Below are 18321 nucleotides of genomic sequence, written 5' to 3' on the forward strand. Positions count from 1 at the left end.
TTCTTCCTCACCACTAAAAAAAACCTTTTACTAACACGTTATTAACTTTGAATCATTAAAAAAAATCATTTCCCAAACCGTAAATGTCCTCAGAGAACTGAACATTTCAGTTTCATCATGTTTATTTTGTCCCTGTAAGTCATCTTCACTGCTCCCATTCCCCCTCGTTCTGTTTGTACAGTAGTTCGCTCAGACTGTCGTGAGCTTTTTGTCTGCTGCCAGCTTTTATTATGTAGATAAGATGTGTGATGTGTGTTTTTGTCTGTCTTAGTAATCCATCTTAAGCTGCGCATGCATGATTACTAAGTTAATAATAAGAAGTGCAGACTTTTTAAAAGCTAACATACATGGATGGTCTTTGGCTGTATTCATGTGCAAGTTTTGACCTGCTGCTGTTAATGTTAGCTGCTGTCGGCTCCTCAGTAGGAATCCAAAATGTCCATCCACAGTTTCCTGTTGTGAAAATCTTACAGGTGTGTCTTCTAATGTTGCTGCTCTTCTCTGCTTTCTCTCTGTCACCCAGCAGAGTATACCTGGTGGCCCAGGAAAGACAGGACGAAGTTTCTAATTGGCTTTGTGTGCAGGTGATGCTATCCAACTTCAAGCACTACAGCGTCACCCGGGCAAAAAGAACGAAAGACGGAACCACATGAAGAAGAAAAGAAAACGTTAGTCATCTCAGAAAAATAACAACTGCTGTACTATAATCCAAACCTCCTATAACTTTACAACCTGGTTTGGTATGATGTTTCACGTCGATTTCATCCACCTGTTTCCTTTTGTTTTGATTAGTTTTTAGGAAGTCATTTTAGTTTAACCTTTAATTTTGTGTCATTTTATTTAATCTTAGAGTATCTTTGTGTAAATGGATTTTGTTTTGAAGTTCGGGGGTCATAGCCAAGAAATTCTGCAAGTCATGTCTTCATCTTTGTATCGGTTAGTGTGACGGAGGAACGATTGGATGTTTCATTCAGTCTTTCCGCTTAAAAAAAAAAGAAGCTCAGCGTGGAGAGACTAAAAAAAAATCAATTTTAAGGAAAATTTAAAGAGGGTATCTAAGTAATAAATCTTAGTAGCTGTTTTATTTCTTGTGATGTCTCATTGTTAACCATAATTACCTATTTTTGGGCAATACAAAGAGGACTCCAATATTTTTATGGTCCTTTTTTATAAGTGTTGTTTTTGTTGTTTAGAAATATATATATATGCTATAACAAATTTCATATAACTACATTGTGAATTCAAACTTGAGAAAAAGAAATGTAGCTGTACATATTATTCCAGTCACTGCATATAACCAACTCAGTGAGAGAATAGCATATTTTTGTGATGGTGTGTCAAAAAGAAAACCATGTTATAGCGTGTGAATAGAAGAAAAAAAAAGACGAAGCTGTAAACAGTTATTATTCTACCTTTTTCTGCTGGACCCCGGAGACAGAACAGAACACACTTTTGCTCTGTAAATACTGAAGCTGAATAATTTTACAAGTGTCATACCAGCAAATTTACAAAAGTCAACAGTTTTAAAAGAAGAACAAAAAAAAAAGAGCCTGATTGGTATCTTTTGTCTAACTGTTAAAGATATCAGCATCATTTCAAAGAGAAAAAAAAGACGATTTAATCCAAAGCACACTGTACTTAGACGTGAAGATTAGGACTCGAACCAGGCTCTGTGCGTCCTGACACTTTTATACTGAAAGGAACGTGTTAGTCGTACCTTATTGTTTGTTTCATCCTGCTTGTTCCTGATTCTTTTTTTTTTTGGAAACACCGGGCTCTTCTGTCGCGGGAGCTCTTTTAACGTAACGCTTCTGAATCGGTTCTTTTCGAGTGAATTAGGAAACGTCAACATTTTGATACCATACCTCAGCCTTGGTGACTCCTGACGAGGAAGCGCGGGGCAGGTTTAATTTATTCTCGTGGCGAAACAAACGAAAACACTGAAAGGTAATAAAGCGAGTAATTATTGCACTGTGAGTAGTGAAGTACAGGCCATTTTTCCTATTTGCACATGTACATGTTGGCTTTCTAAAAACGGCCCTGTGCTTTGGGATAGTATGAAGGATTTATGGGTTCATGTGTTCTCGGCGTGGGAAATATAACTGATCTGTTGCAGTGTACACTTTCTTTCTATTAGACCCATGTCTCATCTAAAGATATTTATACAGGGTCAAAAGACGACACTGAATTATTCACTATCTGTCGCTGCACCAGGTTTTACACAGTGTGTGTGCGTAATGGTTTGACTCAAACATTTAATAATAATAATAACAATATTCTCCAGAGTGCAGTTTTTAAAGTCGTTCATGGAATGAATGGTTGTTTTATTCTGAAAGTACTTTACCTGCTGCTTTTGTTTTCATTTTTTTTTTTTACCCACTTCCTGTCTCATTTTGTTTCAAAACAACCAGGTAAAGAAATATGCTGGATACTTCTACAGTCAAATGAAACGGAGGTGTGATCAAGTAATAATTTAAAGAGAAAAAAAAACCCTGTAATGTTCAAATGTAAAAGAAAAATAAGAAATACAAAACTATAAAAAAAAAAGAAAGATGCTTCTTTGCTGATTTCAAGTTTAATCAGAGTTTTATCGATACTTTGTGGTTTATATATGAATAATTGTAATATACTATTAAAATGTACTGTGCATCCATTGCTTTCTCTCTTTCCATTCCCCATCCTCAGAGATCCTCCTTCTTTTCGTTGCTCATTCATGTACTTCATTAGTGTGTAAAGAACTCACAGTTAACTTGTAAACAGAGTGCTGTCTTTGATACCAGTGTAGTGGTCTTTGTTGTTCTCCCTTTGCTCTACCTCTCCTTTCTCTCATATCTACCCCTCCCCCTCTCGCGCTCTTTTTCTATCCTGTAAGTACAAAGTAGATGTTATATAGGACTCATTAATATAATACTCGTAGTGATAGTGGATTTAGGACTCAGTCAAGATAGACCTTTCTCTAAATGATCATGTTATTCAGATATTTGCAGACTCTTATTTTGATAGAGGTTCATTGTAATTTATTCCCTGTATGTTTGACTCTTTTGCTTTTTGCCACTCTCACATGGTTTCAGCTAACCAAAGCTCTCATGGATGAACAATAGAGAAAGCGTTGCTGTAAGATGGAATTGTTCACGAGGCATTATTTGGATCCCCACCCTTGAATGTTTTAAAAGGGGTGTGCCATACTACCTTAAATGCTAACGCTAGATATGCAAAACTGTTACTTTTGGTTGTTTTTAAAGAGGGACACGAGCTATAATCACGGACAACAGATTTTATGTGGAAAAAAATCCTATTTTTTTAAGAAACATACCAATGAGAACCAGAATAGTCACAATATCATTTATCTTTTTTTTTTCATGTTCTACACATCGGAAAAATAGTCCCAGCACACATAATCGATATAATAGGGTTTTAGATCTTTAACAACAATTCTAATAGTTTTAATCTTAAATTCTGGGAACTATTTTTGTTCTATTATTATAACTATTGACATTATAGAAGCATTACTGTAGAAACCCTAAAGACTGTCCTGATATCCGACCAGCACCGCAAAGCTGTGATTCATCACTAAGCTAACAAAGTAGCAAATACTGAATTAACACTTGAATGTAAAAGCTCAAAGTTTCACGTCAAAGTATGCCACTCTTCAAATCTTTCTGGGTTTGCTCGAGCAGCAAAAAAAAAAAACCTGTTATAAAAATATCAATTTAGCTGCTCACGCTGTGTGCACGCTGCAACCTGCGGAGTGAGGGACCATTTGAGTGTAATTTAAATGCAGCATAATTCAGGTTTTATACCAGTTAAGTGATTAATTCACCTGATGGGGTCTTAAAATTGCATACTGTTATATTAATAATAACATTAGCGTCTATGTTAATTCTTTTAGTGCATTATGAACTGTCATATTGCATACTGTATGTACAGTAATGGCAGCTTTGTTGGAGATGCAAATTATTCCAATGAATCCAGCAAGTGTGTCATCCAAAAAATGGCAAATTATCCTTAAAAGTCGAAATGTTTAGCAGGTCAAATAATTTAAAACTAGATTTATTTTGAAAAATTGTTACAAAGGAAATGAAGTATTTCCCCAAAACTGCAAGAAAACAAACAAAAGTTGGTTCAAAAATGTCATTAAGTAACATGTTCCAAGTATTAATGCGCACGTTCTCCCCTTTTGCTCATGTTAGTGTCAAAAATATCTCCACAGTAGAAAATCAATAGATATAATAGGAATCGGTGATTTCAGGGTACCAACGTATGTGTCCTAGCTTAGTTTTATTCTGAAAGGATAAAAGGAAGTGTTCCTCCAGTTAATTTGTCCCCTAACTTCATCTTAATATTCCATCAGCTGATACATTTAGACTCAAACCGCCTACAAACTGACACAGAAGCTCATCAGGAGCTGCAGCTGATAACTCAGTAGCCTTTTCTTCATAAATCCCAACACCAGTGCAACAAGTGCAGAAGCTACTGCTTTGTTGTTTCACTGATGCAGCCTCTGGTGGCCCTCACATCATAATTAACCCTCTTTGAGTGAAATAGGAAAGTTTTCCTTCACACAATACAAAGACTTGAGTTGTTTTGTGATCCTGTAGCTTGGACTTTAAGGTAGCATGGCTCTGTTTGCTGTACTTTCATTTTCTCTCAAACTGACAGCAGTTTACAGCTGATGAATGTTTCACATCTTAGTAGACTAGCGTATCCATTCGGGGGAGAGGGGACGGGGTCTTGGTTTAAAGAAAAAAAAAGAATCAAAAAAGAAAAAAAGTCAACCTGAGAGGTGTTGACATTTGTAGTGTACTACCGTATCCATTTAAACTTGAATCTCGAGGCAAGTGCTAGGCAATGGCCAACTACTTCTCCCATCCGTCTCTGGGGGGAACCCCGCCCTGAAAGCTCACGAGTTTGTGCGATTTCTGTCGCCTTGGATTCAAATCTGTCGTAAGAATATGAACAACCGTCTCCTAAAAGCTTCATGTTTCAGACTCCGCTCCATTCCCGGAATAATTAGACTGACTTTGAAGGCTCATTGGACGTTTTCTGAGCATTTAAAAGAGGCTCGTTCATAGTGGTGCTAATGGTTTTAAACCAGACAATGTGCCCTTATCTCTGAGAGATACTGGATACTGTCACCACAAAGTGACCACAAAGTTAGTCTCCCGGCCCACAAAGTGACACCACCATTTAAAGCTCCAGCTCTCTTGTTGCAGGATAAAACAAAGATGGCTTCAAACATCTAACTGGACTCTTTAAGGCGACAGAAGTGACACGAGCTCAACTGTACTGGCGCGTTCATCAGGGTGGGTTTCCCCTTCAGTCCAGACCATTGCCATCCCACCCATAACCATTCTTAAATATAAACACACTACTGCAATATATATGTGTATAGATGAGTATATACTTGCAATGTTCCACTCATTTGATTAGACTGGAGACCTCAGCTGTATACAGAGTATCCCTCACACACACACAGGTTCATTATTAGCGTACGTTCACCCCGGCGTGTTGTCGAGTTTCGGAGCAGACCGCGCGGCCTGCAGGGGAGCCCGGGAGCTCTGCAGACCGCAGGGACGGCAGTGCGAGGCTCTGCTGTGCTTCCATGTTTGTGCACAGAGCCGAGCACAGAGCCGTCGGCCCATTCCTAACACTTGCCCCCTTTTTTTTATGTTAACCGACTTTTTATGGCGAGAGACAGACAGACTTGACTGACATCTGAAAGCATCTTTCAGGTTATCATATGGCTTGCTTAAGCCCTGTTGTAAAATATACTAAAAAGAAAAAATAATAATAATAATAATGGATGGGGGTCTCTCACATATCAAATGTGGAAAGTCTAATTTTATATTTGTATTTTCAAATAATAATATTGACAAAAAATGTCTGTGAAAGGTTTCCATCCTCTACTGTGGTCCAGAAATTGATGTGTCTGTCTGGAAAATAAATAAAATAAACTGAATTGTTATATTACTCGTTTTCACTGTTTCATTGTATTCTTATAGTTTGCAATATTTTTGCTAAAGATGTTGAAAAAAAAAGGTTTAAATAATTCAATCAAAATTTCAGTATCACGTCTAATTATAGCATCACATGAAAGAGGCATTCACTTTCCATATTCTTTAGCGTCTGCTGACATCCCATAACTGGATACTCACATAAAACTGTTCTGCCTGCTTCCCTCTATTATAAACAGGCCCTTTTTTTTTCATTCCACATTTTCACTCAGCATTTCGGATCCTTCGAGGTCCCTCTTAAGTCAGCAGGATTAATAGATCCTCAGCTCTAAGATGCATTCAGGGACCCCGTGAACGACCGAGCGCTGGCGTGTAATTCTGCTGCCCCTCAGTGGTCGCTCTCAGCGCTGTGGTTATAAAAGCAGCGGCAGCTTTCAGGGGGAAAAGAAATCACAGCATCCCGTCAGAGCCTTATTTTTTTCATCAGCGGCATCACATGGAGAGCATCAATATTAGCCGAGGCTCGGGGAATAAACGGGCTGAGGATGTGATGAGTAGATGAGCAAACAGGCGGCTGCATGACGGGCCTTTTAGAGGCGTACAATAGAAGAGAGGGAGACGCGCGCGCACAGAAAGTATGAGGGTTTACCTTTGATGTGTTTGTCACAGTGTTTGGAGGATTTCATTTCACATGTCAGAAACAAAAATGTGAGTCATTGATGTGAAGCAGAAGAAGAAATGTGCAAATTTGCACTAAACAAAGAAGTTGCTCACTACTTGCACTGGCAACCACAGATCAGGCATAGTATGCTAACGTTTGCATCACGCCTTTATGTGTATGTCCACTGTGGTAAATTCTGATGGTTGGAAATAATGTTTATGTTGCATTGAAATTCAAGGATCAGGCTTTTTTAATGCTTGTCAGGTGAGAGCAACACGCCGACAGCTTCATCACTCATTCAGACAGGGTGATCTATAATTCTGACTGAGATCAATACTGTTCCCAGCTCTGTTTTTCACAGCCGAGACACTGCAAGTTCAGCTCACGCTGCGGCAGTTTGTATGTTTGTGTAATGAGGATAATGATAATAAGATTGTCTGGAAGATTGGTTCACTTTCACAGAAGATTTTTGGCCTTTTGACAGTGTGAAGTCTGGTAACAAGATATGTGCACACATATATAACGTGCAAAAATAGATTAAAAAAAGACTTGGCTATGGTGGTAAAATAAAAAACCCAGCACGTTTGGAAACAAACATTCTGCCAGTTTTTATGAGCAGTTTTTGGTTGAATTTCAAAATAAAGTTGCTTAAAAACATCATATTTATTTTGTTAAATCCTACATACATTAGATGTAAAATTATAGTAAAAACACTTAAAATAAAACACACTGAATTCATAATCTATTATTAACCTGCAGCAGATCTGACAGAGTTTGTCCAGCACATTCTGGTCGCTGTAATTAGCAGACAAATCCAGCCAACGCTTGATGCTCGTCTGTCTGTGTTTTTAACTCACAGGCTGCCTAACTGGTTGACCTTTCCAGTCCACCTGCCTTTAATTAAGTGCTAATTAAAAGTGCCATTATGATCAGAGAGCCCAGCACTCGTCGGCCCTTAAATAGGAGGATTCAGGTCTTTGGTGGAACGCTGCAAGACAATCAGGCGTCATTATGGGAGCTAAATGTCAGCTCACCGCAGAGAGAAGGAAGCTGTTAATAATGTGTGGCTGCAGAGTTTGTTTTAAAGTCAAAATGTTGTGATATTTGAGCAGCGGGGACGGCATTATAAATATTTATTGTCATTTTCATCTTTAATGTTTCTAATTTTAACATTTTTACTGCTTTACATTGAACTAAAAACACTGAAATTCATGTTTTTTACCAACTTACTCACCGAAATATGAGTGTTTCAGGCAGCGTGTCACCAGCTCATTTGACGGCGTTATACCTCACACCATCCCCTCTGTGTAAATTTCCCATGGGCCTTTGCTAACAGGCTGAATGTGACAGCTCCTGGCAAACACAAAAACAAGCCACAGTGTGCAGAGGATGCAACAGCGTGCAGAGGATGCCACAGCGTGAAGAGGATGCCACAGCGTGCAGAGGATGCAACAGCGTGCAGAGGATGCAACAGCGTGCAGAGGATGCAACAGCGTGTAGAGGGTGCAGCATGGCAACGACGCTGCGGATGCTGTGGAGGTGTGATGCAGAAGAGGACGTTGGACAGGATTGTATGGACCTGGATGCCATGCATATTCATGCTGCAGGAGACTCACAATCCTCAGCCTGCAAGGACACCTCCCGGCCCCTCAGCATTTCTTAACGCTAATTAAGAGCCAGTCTGAGCTGATGGCATGTTTAATTGCCAATTACAGGTAAGGTGAGCTATAGATGAAAATGACAGGTATTTATATGCTACATCAGCCTAAATAATCAGGCTGTGTTTAAACCTTGAAAATGGGACTGGAATGAAAGGTTGGGAAGCATCCAGGATCCTCGCACAAGCCCGGCATTGTAGGAATTCAAGTGCAATAATGAGCAATGTTCAATGGATATGCACTTAATTTTATGTGCATCACTAAATTATCTCCCCGCACAGCCATGTAATGGTTGCTCCTCTTTTGAAGCGTAAAATTTTTCTGACAGAGCTGTGTAATAGAGTCAATAGTTGATGTGCAGACTGCTGTGGATGGGGGAGATGAGGCACTCAGGTGGCTGTTTCCTCGCAGACTGCAGGCCTAATGTAGCCTTTGGCATGGAAATTGACGTGACATTGATGGGCACTCTCCCGCCAGCAGAGAGGCACGCGCCTGCACAGCCTTCCAATTCACTAATAATTGCTGATTAAAAACTAGTTAAGAGTCCATGAAAACTCAAATGTGCATTAACCAAATGACCTTCTGGGAATGGCAAACAGGCGGCAGCCAAGAACCCAGACAGCTTCATGTGTGGAGACGAACGCTCGCTGGACTGTTGCAGAGGAGGAGGAGAGAAGAAACAAACACAGGGGTGCATTATGGGAAGGATTGTCTTCTTTTTATGTTCCCTTGTCTTTATGTTTTAATTGTTCTTGAGCTCATGTGACCTTTTCATTATAAAGTCTAATAATCTGACACGTAAGTCTACAATCTTGGAATCTAAAGAACGTGAAATCAAGCTGAAGAATAACGGAGATAAAGGAGAATCATTATCTCCAGCAGTGTATGTTTTATGGCTGAATGCCGACAGGTGACTCAGAACCATCTTCTTTAAAGTCAAAGTAATTACAGCTCCAGTATTTCGTCCTGTGAGCTGTCTGTATCCAGCAGCACAGAAAGCACAGGAGGCCACGAGCTAACTGACTCAGAAAATTCACATATTGTCTCCCTCCTCTCGCTCATATTATCCACCAGATGAGGCATTACGGGCTTACAAAGGCCGTCGCTTTTGGCCCGGATCACAGAGGATGCAGCTGTCTGTTCATTGTTCATCATCATTGTCTTCATGGATCTGATGCCGCACAATCGATAGCTGCCTCCGAGCAAACTAGTGAGCAGCAGACTGGACCGTAGAAAGCAGGTGAAACTTGTCAATTATTACCTGAGGACGGAGCGAAAATACAAAGTGAAGGCCCAGGGTGGAGAAAGGTGTTGATGGCATGATTACTGATGGATTAATGATTATTTGCCGGCTGCTGCAGATCTCTGGCTTCTCTTTACAGTCTGTGGTCTTTAAAAATATTCCTCCATGCCCGGCGAGATTTCAGTACAGCTCCTTCTCGAGAGGCGTGCCAAAACTATTATGACAGCAATTAAATGGAAAAGAGATTAATGTGTGTGTGTAGGTGGAAAGACTGCCAAGAGGTCAAGAGGACTAATGTTTTAGTAGAAGAGTTACAGTTTGTGTCACGAGCAAATTCTGACATTTTACATCAAAATGTTTTGTTTAAAATCTCCTCATGCTGGTTATTTTTCATCACATGACACTGAAAGGCTCTTACGTCCACTTGAAGGACAATCCTGCAGTTAATTAATCAGACAAATCCATGCAGATTACAGAATTTTTTTTTTGCAGGATTTCTCAAAGAAATGGCATCAAAGGGGCCTGAATGTTCACTTTGACACCTCTGAAATGTGAGGAGACAGCCGTGTCAAAACGCAGCGTAATCAGATTTTGATTGTCTGGTTTGACACAAACATCTCCATGCTTTTTGAACCCGGTGAAAATCCCAGGAAATCAGGCTTCCCTGCTCTTAAGTCGCTGCAGACACACATGAGAGCTGACGCCGAGCGTGCGTGAGAAGGAACAAAAGCATTTCCTCTGCTTAACCTCACATTTAAACGCCTTTTCAAAGGTTTTTTATCAGCCGAGGTGATGCGTGTGAAATCTCAGGTAATTTGACACGAGATCTGCGTGTGAGAAAGGCACCGGAGATTTCAAAGGCAAGGTCACACTCAAGGTCATTGTTATATCTCATCAGGGGAGTTTGACAGGCAGCACGGTAATGCGATAATCCATCAACTGCATGTGAGAATTAAGAAATAAATTATATACATCAACACTGCATTAAAGTGAATTACAGGGCTCCCTACAGGATGTCTCTCAAAGAAGAAATAACAAGAGCTTGTGTAAAGAAACAATTGCATTTACAGTAGTTACAGCTTAATGGCCACATTAAAACAAAGTGATATAGTTTATATTTCTTTAAGTATGTTTTTGTGTTGTACAGAGCAGGAGGCATTTCAAGCCTTAGCAGCATGCTTTTGCTTTTTTTAATGTTTTTTTCTCTCTGCGTGTGTGTGTGTGTGTGTGTGTTCAGACAACACATACTCTTATCAATCTCTGCACAATAACAGAAAACAATTTGCTAATGTTTTGAAAATAGCTTTCCCTTGCCCTGCTCCGGCATTGAGAGATGTATGCACAATTTCATAAACACAATCAGCGCGCTGAATGGCGGCACTGATATTCTGGAAAAAAAAAATCTCATTATTGTTCCTGAGCTATGGAAAAGCAGTCAATGGGCCATATCACACAAAATACCCCCCCACCACCACCACCACCACCACCCCCACAGCGGCCCACCGGCACACAAAGCTTAATTCCACCTAGCAGCAAACAATATGCAGCAGTTTGCACGGAGAATATTACTGATGACCAAAAAGAAAGTCATCAGCAGGGCCAGCTGCACGCGGCGCAGCCTGCAGGATGCACTGGTGGCGCTGCGGCTCTGATCTGCGGACGCACCGCTGAGCACAAAGTCCCTTCATGTGTTTGTTTTATATGTTTTAAGCTGCACAAGCATCACTACAGCGGGACCGTGTCATGTCTGATTTAGTGACCCGTGTCCTGGTGCGATCATGGATTTCCAGTCTTTTCTAACTCACTCCGTCTTCACTCATGAACAAGTGTGATGAAGAGCGGCCTCCGAGGAGGGCGAGTAAACAGGAAATGAATGATCGGCCCGGTGGGATTACATGCACAGAGAGAGTGTAAGTGAACTGGGGACATACTGTATGTCTGTGAGCCTAAATATACAGCTTTAGTGATGGATGATGACAGCCCGGTGTATAATCAGAGGATTTCAATGAGCCATAATAAGAGCACATGAATCAAGCCCGCCTCAGCTCGGCTTTGCAGCTTACAGTAAGTGTCCATGAAAGCTGCTTTACATTACAGGCGCAATGTATCATGTCCTGTTGTTCAATGTCTGTGCTATATTTGAGGGATAGTTGAGAGTATGAGGTTTGTCCAGAGCTACAAGTGTGTCATCATTTGTGGATGGGTTTTTTTTTTGCATGCTAACACACTCTTCTACAAAAGAATCGTATGTCTTCTTCTACTCATTTGTCCTTAGACATAATCATACTTTGCTCTGTAAAATGTACCATTCACAAAGGAATATGCAAATATCATAGAGTCAACAGAATTGGTGTTTAAAAATGCAGCTGTCAGGGTCTATATACATGCTGTTTTTAGATCTTGTTATTAGTCTTTCAGGGTTAAATATCTTAACAACCATTACAGACTGAGCTATAGGCATCTAGAACCCTAGAAAAGGGTTCTGATCACCGAACGTACCATCCCCCTGGGAAGAGGGCATGACAGCAGCCCGCAAGACGAAACACCTAAAATACTCTGAATTGGCAGCGGAGTGCCAAGAGGTTTACCCTGTGGAGGTTCGATGTCGGGGCTGTGTCAGCAGTGCAGTTGTACAGCCGCTCCGTGGTGCTGGCTTGACGGGGTCAAACCTGAGGAAGGTGGTAAAGGAGCTGGGGGACGAGGCAGCTACTGGCTATGGCTCTGGAGGAAGGACATCGGTTGGGGGGCTAATACCCCTGTAAAGGCGGCTGCAGGGGGGGATGGGGGAGACGTCCCCAGCATGCCACTGCCCCCAGCCGGGAGATGTACTAGTATAGGGGGTGAAACATGGGTGAAAGCCGGTTTCCAGCTGATGGCACCAGAGAAGGTGCGTCAGGCTGTGTGCCAAGTGCCAAAGCAGGAAACGACACCTCACCTGTACAACAATCTGAACAACCATTACAGGCATTAGCTACAGACATTCAACATCCCAAGACGATAAACTCTAATAACTTTGGAGATCCCTCAACTTTTCATAGTGTATCAAATTTGCCCAATATTGAGATGTTTCACAAAATACCTGCTAAACATTTCCATCCTCAGCTGAGCTGTCTTTGCAAATGCAAATCAGCAAATGTTAGCATGCTAACAGGCTACAGAAAGTCTGTGAACTTGGTAGATCTTACCTGCGACCCATTAGTGTTAGCACTGTGACTGTGTTGCTATAGTGTTAGCTTTTGGCACAAAGCACCACCGTTTTACAAGATGCTAGCATGTTTTTGGACTGGAAAATAGTTTCAGAAAGTAGCTAACAGCAGCTCATGTGCTAGCTGGAGCGTGTGTTCATACTTAGTGCAGAGCTCAGGCAGAAGGACATGCCTTCATGTGAAACTCACCACTGGGAAATTTTCTGTTCCAAAAATACTTTTCTATATGTGTCCGTGTGGCTTCTCATACCACATTAAAACGTACGGGGGCAGCTGTGGCTCAGGAAGAAGAGTAGGTCGCCCATTGGCATAAAGTAACAGGTTTGATTCAAATCATCTGCAAGTCCCAGCTCCCAAAACCATGATGGACAGCCTGCAGGCACACCAGCATATCATTTTAGATAGAATGTGTGCTTCTGAAACATAAATTATTACAGAGACACACATGAGGCATGCACTGTATCTGCTTTTTAGTACACTGTGATTTCACAACCTGCTCTCATTTCTAGCTGCTAAAGCCCCTGTACCTTCCTGCTCTTGCACACGGCTGATGCTAAATAGCGTCTGCGAGGGTTCAGTGTTTTAAGGCTCAGGGTGAACATAAGGATTGGGCCCGCAGTATTTTCTCTCTGGACCGTGATGCATTTCGGATCAGTTGCAAACTCTGGCAGCTCTTGAGTGTGACATTTGGTGATGTAAGGTTTATGGTGATCATCACAGATCACTAAATGTCAGGGACTGTCTGCTCACAGCTGATATATTCCTCTCAGAAAGAGGTGATGCTCTCGGATGATACACCGCTGCTGGTTTCTGTCCCTGTCGAGGATGAACAGCAGGTAAGGACTCATCAAAATGTGTGAAGCTTTCAATAGAAAAGCTGCTCTATAAAACTGAACTGACAAATGTCATTTGTCACGTTTTTTCAGCTGAAACTTACGGATCAAAACAAAAACAGGAGAGGTTATTAAACCACAGATTATTTAAAATGTTACACAAATATGAGGCCTGATTAATAGACGCACGATTACACACAGCTTAAAGAAACTGGACACTCGTCCATCGAGAGGATCGATTTGAAAAAGCACAGTGGTGCAGTGGTTAGCACTGTCACTTAACAGCTAGAAGGTTTCTGGATCGAATCCCAGTTTGGATGAAGAAGTGGGCCATGTGTTAGCATGTTTGCAGGTTCTCCCCGTGCATGCGTGGGCTCCCTCCGGGTACTCGGGCTTCCTCCCTCAGTGCAAAGACATGCACATTAGGCTCATTGGTGACTCTAAATTGCCCGTATGAGTGTGATCGTGAAAGGTTGTCTGTCTCTATGTGTTGGCCCAGTGACTGACTGGCTGTCAGTCCAGGGTGTAACCCCGCCTCTTGCCCAGTGACAGCTGGGATCGGCTCCAGCCCCCTGCGACCCGAATAGGATCAGTGGGGGGGCTGTATGGCGGTATGGATAATGGATGGACCATGTTTTCCAAACTTTTTGTCATGATCGCTTCCAACAGTGTTTTAGATGTCTATAACTTATTTATAATTTAAATATTTTCTGAGAATAAAACCAGTCAAATTATACAGTCATACAGATGACTTTCTGTTTTGTCTTTTTGTACATTAAACATTTTACTGTCCCTCAGATTGTTGTTGTGACCCTCCAGAAGAGGGCAGACAGGTTCAAAACTACTGGACAGAAATATGTAACGGTGAGTTGTGTAGTTAAAAATAGATCCTGCCAGTTCAGCTACAACGATGACATTTGGCATGCTCACTGAAGCATCAATAACAATCTCATTTTGTTAATCTAATTAACGGGTTTAATTTTTCCTGCAAATTATTTTACTTTTGATACTTTGACTACAAAATCTTGCTGAATTTTCTACTTCCACTTCAGTAGTTTTGAATGCAGGATAAAAGGAGCGAGGCCTGCGAGCCAATTCAGGCAGGCAACTCGAGCTGCACTGATTTCACACTTGACATGCATTTGCCAATTTGGCGGTCTCTCCCTCTGCTCTGTCACTGCCACCGCTGCCCTGCACCAGTACTGCGCTCTTACTTCCAGCCTCACCACACACCTCCAGCATCCACCTGCGGGCTCCGGCTAGGAGGGTTTAAGATTTCCATCACTCCTCAAATTTGTGCATGTAAAATAAATATGAGGAGCGACGAGGTCAGAGCCTTGACGCCAAACACAAGCTGTCTCACTCTCTGATAATGGTACTTTTATTTAAGTAAAGGATGTAACTACTGCTCCAACTACTATTGATTCCTTTTCAGATGTTCGAGTAACAAAACCACAATTTGTGTGAAATCTGGACACGTATGAATAACAATTTAATGTTCAGTGAGAGTGGAAAATAAATATGTCAAAGCTAAGCTGGATAAATTGTGAAATAAGGAAACAACTTATCAATTCAAGTTCTGATAAAACTCATGGGTAGAAGAACTGATCAGGTATTTTCATTAAAAAGTGTTCTCCAGTAGCACATATATAGTGCTCATTTTATTTACCTGCCTGATCTGCTAAATGAATAAAGCCTGATCTACTCTCTGCAACAACAGGAGACACGTTAAACAGATGCAGGTCAACACGCAGGTGGAACATATTTCCAATGACTGTTAAGGAAGATTTAGTAGATAATAATCCAGGTGCACCTCTTTACTTCTGTTGGGACAATTTCACCTTTTTCTTTGCCAAAGGGGTCAACCGAGTCGTGCTCGTCCTTTTTCGCAGCTCTCCTGGAGTTAGAAGAAGTTCACAAACATCTCAACAGAGAGAAAATGTGGAAACAAAGATCAAACCTTTTAGTGACCTTCCAGCACGTCGGGCAAACTCTCTGAGCACCAGGGACGCCCCATGTGGCCTCTGTGAAGTACAGAGTAATCAAGGTAAAATTGAAGGGGTGGAGGTAAACACCGGTTCAATTCCATGGACAAAGAAAGAAATGTGTGTGTGTGTGAGTGTGTGTGTGCGTGGTGGAAATACGCCACCTGCAGTGTCAACAGCTCCAAGAATCATCTCGGCAATCACACATCTCTGAGATTTACACAGGTGGCTAAAAAAACATGTTCAAACATACAGGATGTATGCACTTTATATGTGGCCAATAAGCATTTGAATGCATCCTGTTATATAAATTATATTTTGTGATTTGCTGGTTTTATGATCTGCTTGTTTTCTGCTTTGCTTGGCTGTCAAAGCACTTCGTACATTCTTGTTTTTAAAGGTGAATAAAGTTATTTTTATTATATGACAGGGAGCATTTAGAGTTTTGCTGTGTCTCCACATCAGCTGTTTTATGTGCTGGACTCAGATAATTTAATCTTTAAAAGCTTGTATTAAAGTGAACAAAGAAAGGAATGACATTTTGTTTATATAGGAAGTATAAACACAAGACTTCGTAAATAAAGTCATTATTAGGCTAATCAGAAAATCAAGTTCAATATATGTTACAAATTATTTAAAATATTTACATTTTGATTGATTTTATTACTGCAGAGATCTTTTTCTTGTATGTGTAATTAATAATAGTCACATTAGTAATTGTCACATTTATGTTGTAAAGCACATTAGCACAAACTTAGTCCCCTATAAACACATTTGCCCTCTGACCTTTTAACTTTTTTCATCATTAAATCACAACATGATGAAACCAGACTCTCTCTCTCTCTGTAGTGATTTAACGACTGTGTGCTCGTCTTTCATCCACAAGGGGGCGTCTGTGAACAACAATCAGCACCTCTGATCAGTGATGCTGCAGCAGCTCTCAGAGGCCTCCTGTTTAACTTTGAGCTCATTACAGACACATGAATGCTGCTGCCCTCACTCCAGCAGCCTGTATGAACACAAAGTGACAGTGAACACATCTCTATCGGGGCAGGAACTTTTCCTCACATATGCTGTGAAAAAGCAAGAAACAGATGTTTGCACAACTTAGAAAAGCTACAGTATTTAGCGTATTTTGTTCTTGTTCTAAGTTATGTTTAATTATTTAAGAAGCTTTAAACTTTTTAAAATTTAGCGTTCAAAAGGAATTTGACCAAAACTCTTCAAACCTCTAGATGTATTGTGTTAAATGATTATATTTCATATATATTATATTAGATTGTATAATAAAATCTATTGGGAATATTCACTGGAAAAAGCAGTAAATGTAACTTTGTAAAAAGTGACACACAACAAAAATAAATGTGTCTGTATTATATTGTGCACTGTTTGATATGGTTAAATTATATAAACTTGATTATCATAACTAAATATAAATGTGTACGGAGCATTTCAGTGTTATGGCCACTCCAGGTGCAACTAATTATAATAACTTTATTATTGTCAGGCAGCTCGATCTCTCACGTCAAGTTCAAATCCTTTAAACACAAATCTGTATCATAGCGGGTCCTGAAAAACTAATTCAAGTGAGGAAAAAGTTAGCTCAATTTCAACCTGTTAGCAACCTCAAATTAACTTTTGAACAAAGTTAAAAACAAATCAACAAAGCATTGATTGTATCTTGTACGGAAACCCTAAGCAGACAAACACCCATACATTTTCTTTACTCAGTTTTCCCATTATAATGAGTCATTTCCGGTTGTTCAAGCACAAAACAAACATAGAAAAAGGCTCGACTTACCTGAGTGTGGGCAACATCACAATGACCAGCATGTTGTTTTCTAGATCGCCGTTATCACGAGAAAACAAGCTTAAACGAGATAAATGATTTGAGATCTCGAGAAAACAACTGGAGATCAGGAGAAAACAGAGTAAATAAAATGGATGGATGCATGTCTGCTTAGGGCTTCCGTAATCTTGAATAAGTACTGAAATATACTCACTGCTTTGGGGCATGATTTAACAGATTTCAGAAAGAAACAGATTATGACTCTAAGGTTAAAATGACTTCATAAGATTTCTGCAGAGAATAAGTGCACAAGTGAAAATGTTGATTGTATTGTTTTAAAACAAAAACCTTCATAAGTCAGTCACAAATTTTAAAGCAATGCAGTGGAGTCGAGCACAATAATTCCCAGTGAAATGTGGTAGAGTATCAGTTCACACAGGCCTGCTCCTGAGGCCGTGTCTCGTACAGAGTTTATTAAAGATGTCTATCTCCTCTGCGGTCGTGCACGTGTGTTAAAGATAGTCACAGTAATAAAGCCTTTATAATGTCTGTTTGTAATATGTGAGCAGAATCAGATCAGACAGCAGAAAGGCCAAAAACACACCACACAGAAGTCTTCATGAAAATTTGACATTTTAATGGAAACTAAAATTGTGAACACTGGAGGTTTTTTTTTTTATTGACTCTATTACATTGTTTGGAATTTGAGGGTTATTATCATGCTTTAAAAAAAAAAAGAACATTGTAATGTGACACTTTTGTTAAATTCAAAACAAAAATTAAATAAATCAGACTGCTCACTTTCAAACGTAAATGTCAACCTGTAAGACATCTGAGAAAGAAACGCTATTGCCTCATCTTTTTTTTTTTTTAGGGGGGGAGGGGGGCAAAAGTGATAAAAGGAGGAGTAGATAGAAAAAAAAAAGAAAGAAAAATGCATCAACAAGCACAACAGCCATTTGAGATGACACAGAAACAAAACAGAAAGATGA

General features: G+C 40.2%; 1 protein-coding gene across 3 annotated transcripts in view; it reads left to right on the top strand.

Annotated features, from left to right (window-relative positions):
• LOC138595947 (RNA-binding protein Musashi homolog 2) overlaps positions 1-5948 on the top strand; it is a 292330-nt gene extending 286382 nt beyond the window's left edge. For all 3 annotated transcript variants that reach the window (XM_069667486.1, XM_069667503.1, XM_069667495.1), the window contains one exon: positions 527-5948. In XM_069667486.1, coding sequence (XP_069523587.1) covers positions 527-568 — 42 coding nt within the window. In that variant the 3' untranslated portion in view covers positions 569-5948. The remainder of the gene's footprint in view (positions 1-526) is intronic.
• Positions 5949-18321: the final 12373 nt, after the last annotated feature.

The sequence above is a fragment of the Semicossyphus pulcher genome, unplaced genomic scaffold, assembly GCF_022749685.1.
Source record: "Semicossyphus pulcher isolate SPU_LCO1_2020_fin unplaced genomic scaffold, fSemPul1.0.p SCAF_10, whole genome shotgun sequence".
Lineage (NCBI taxonomy): Eukaryota > Metazoa > Chordata > Actinopteri > Labriformes > Labridae > Semicossyphus > Semicossyphus pulcher.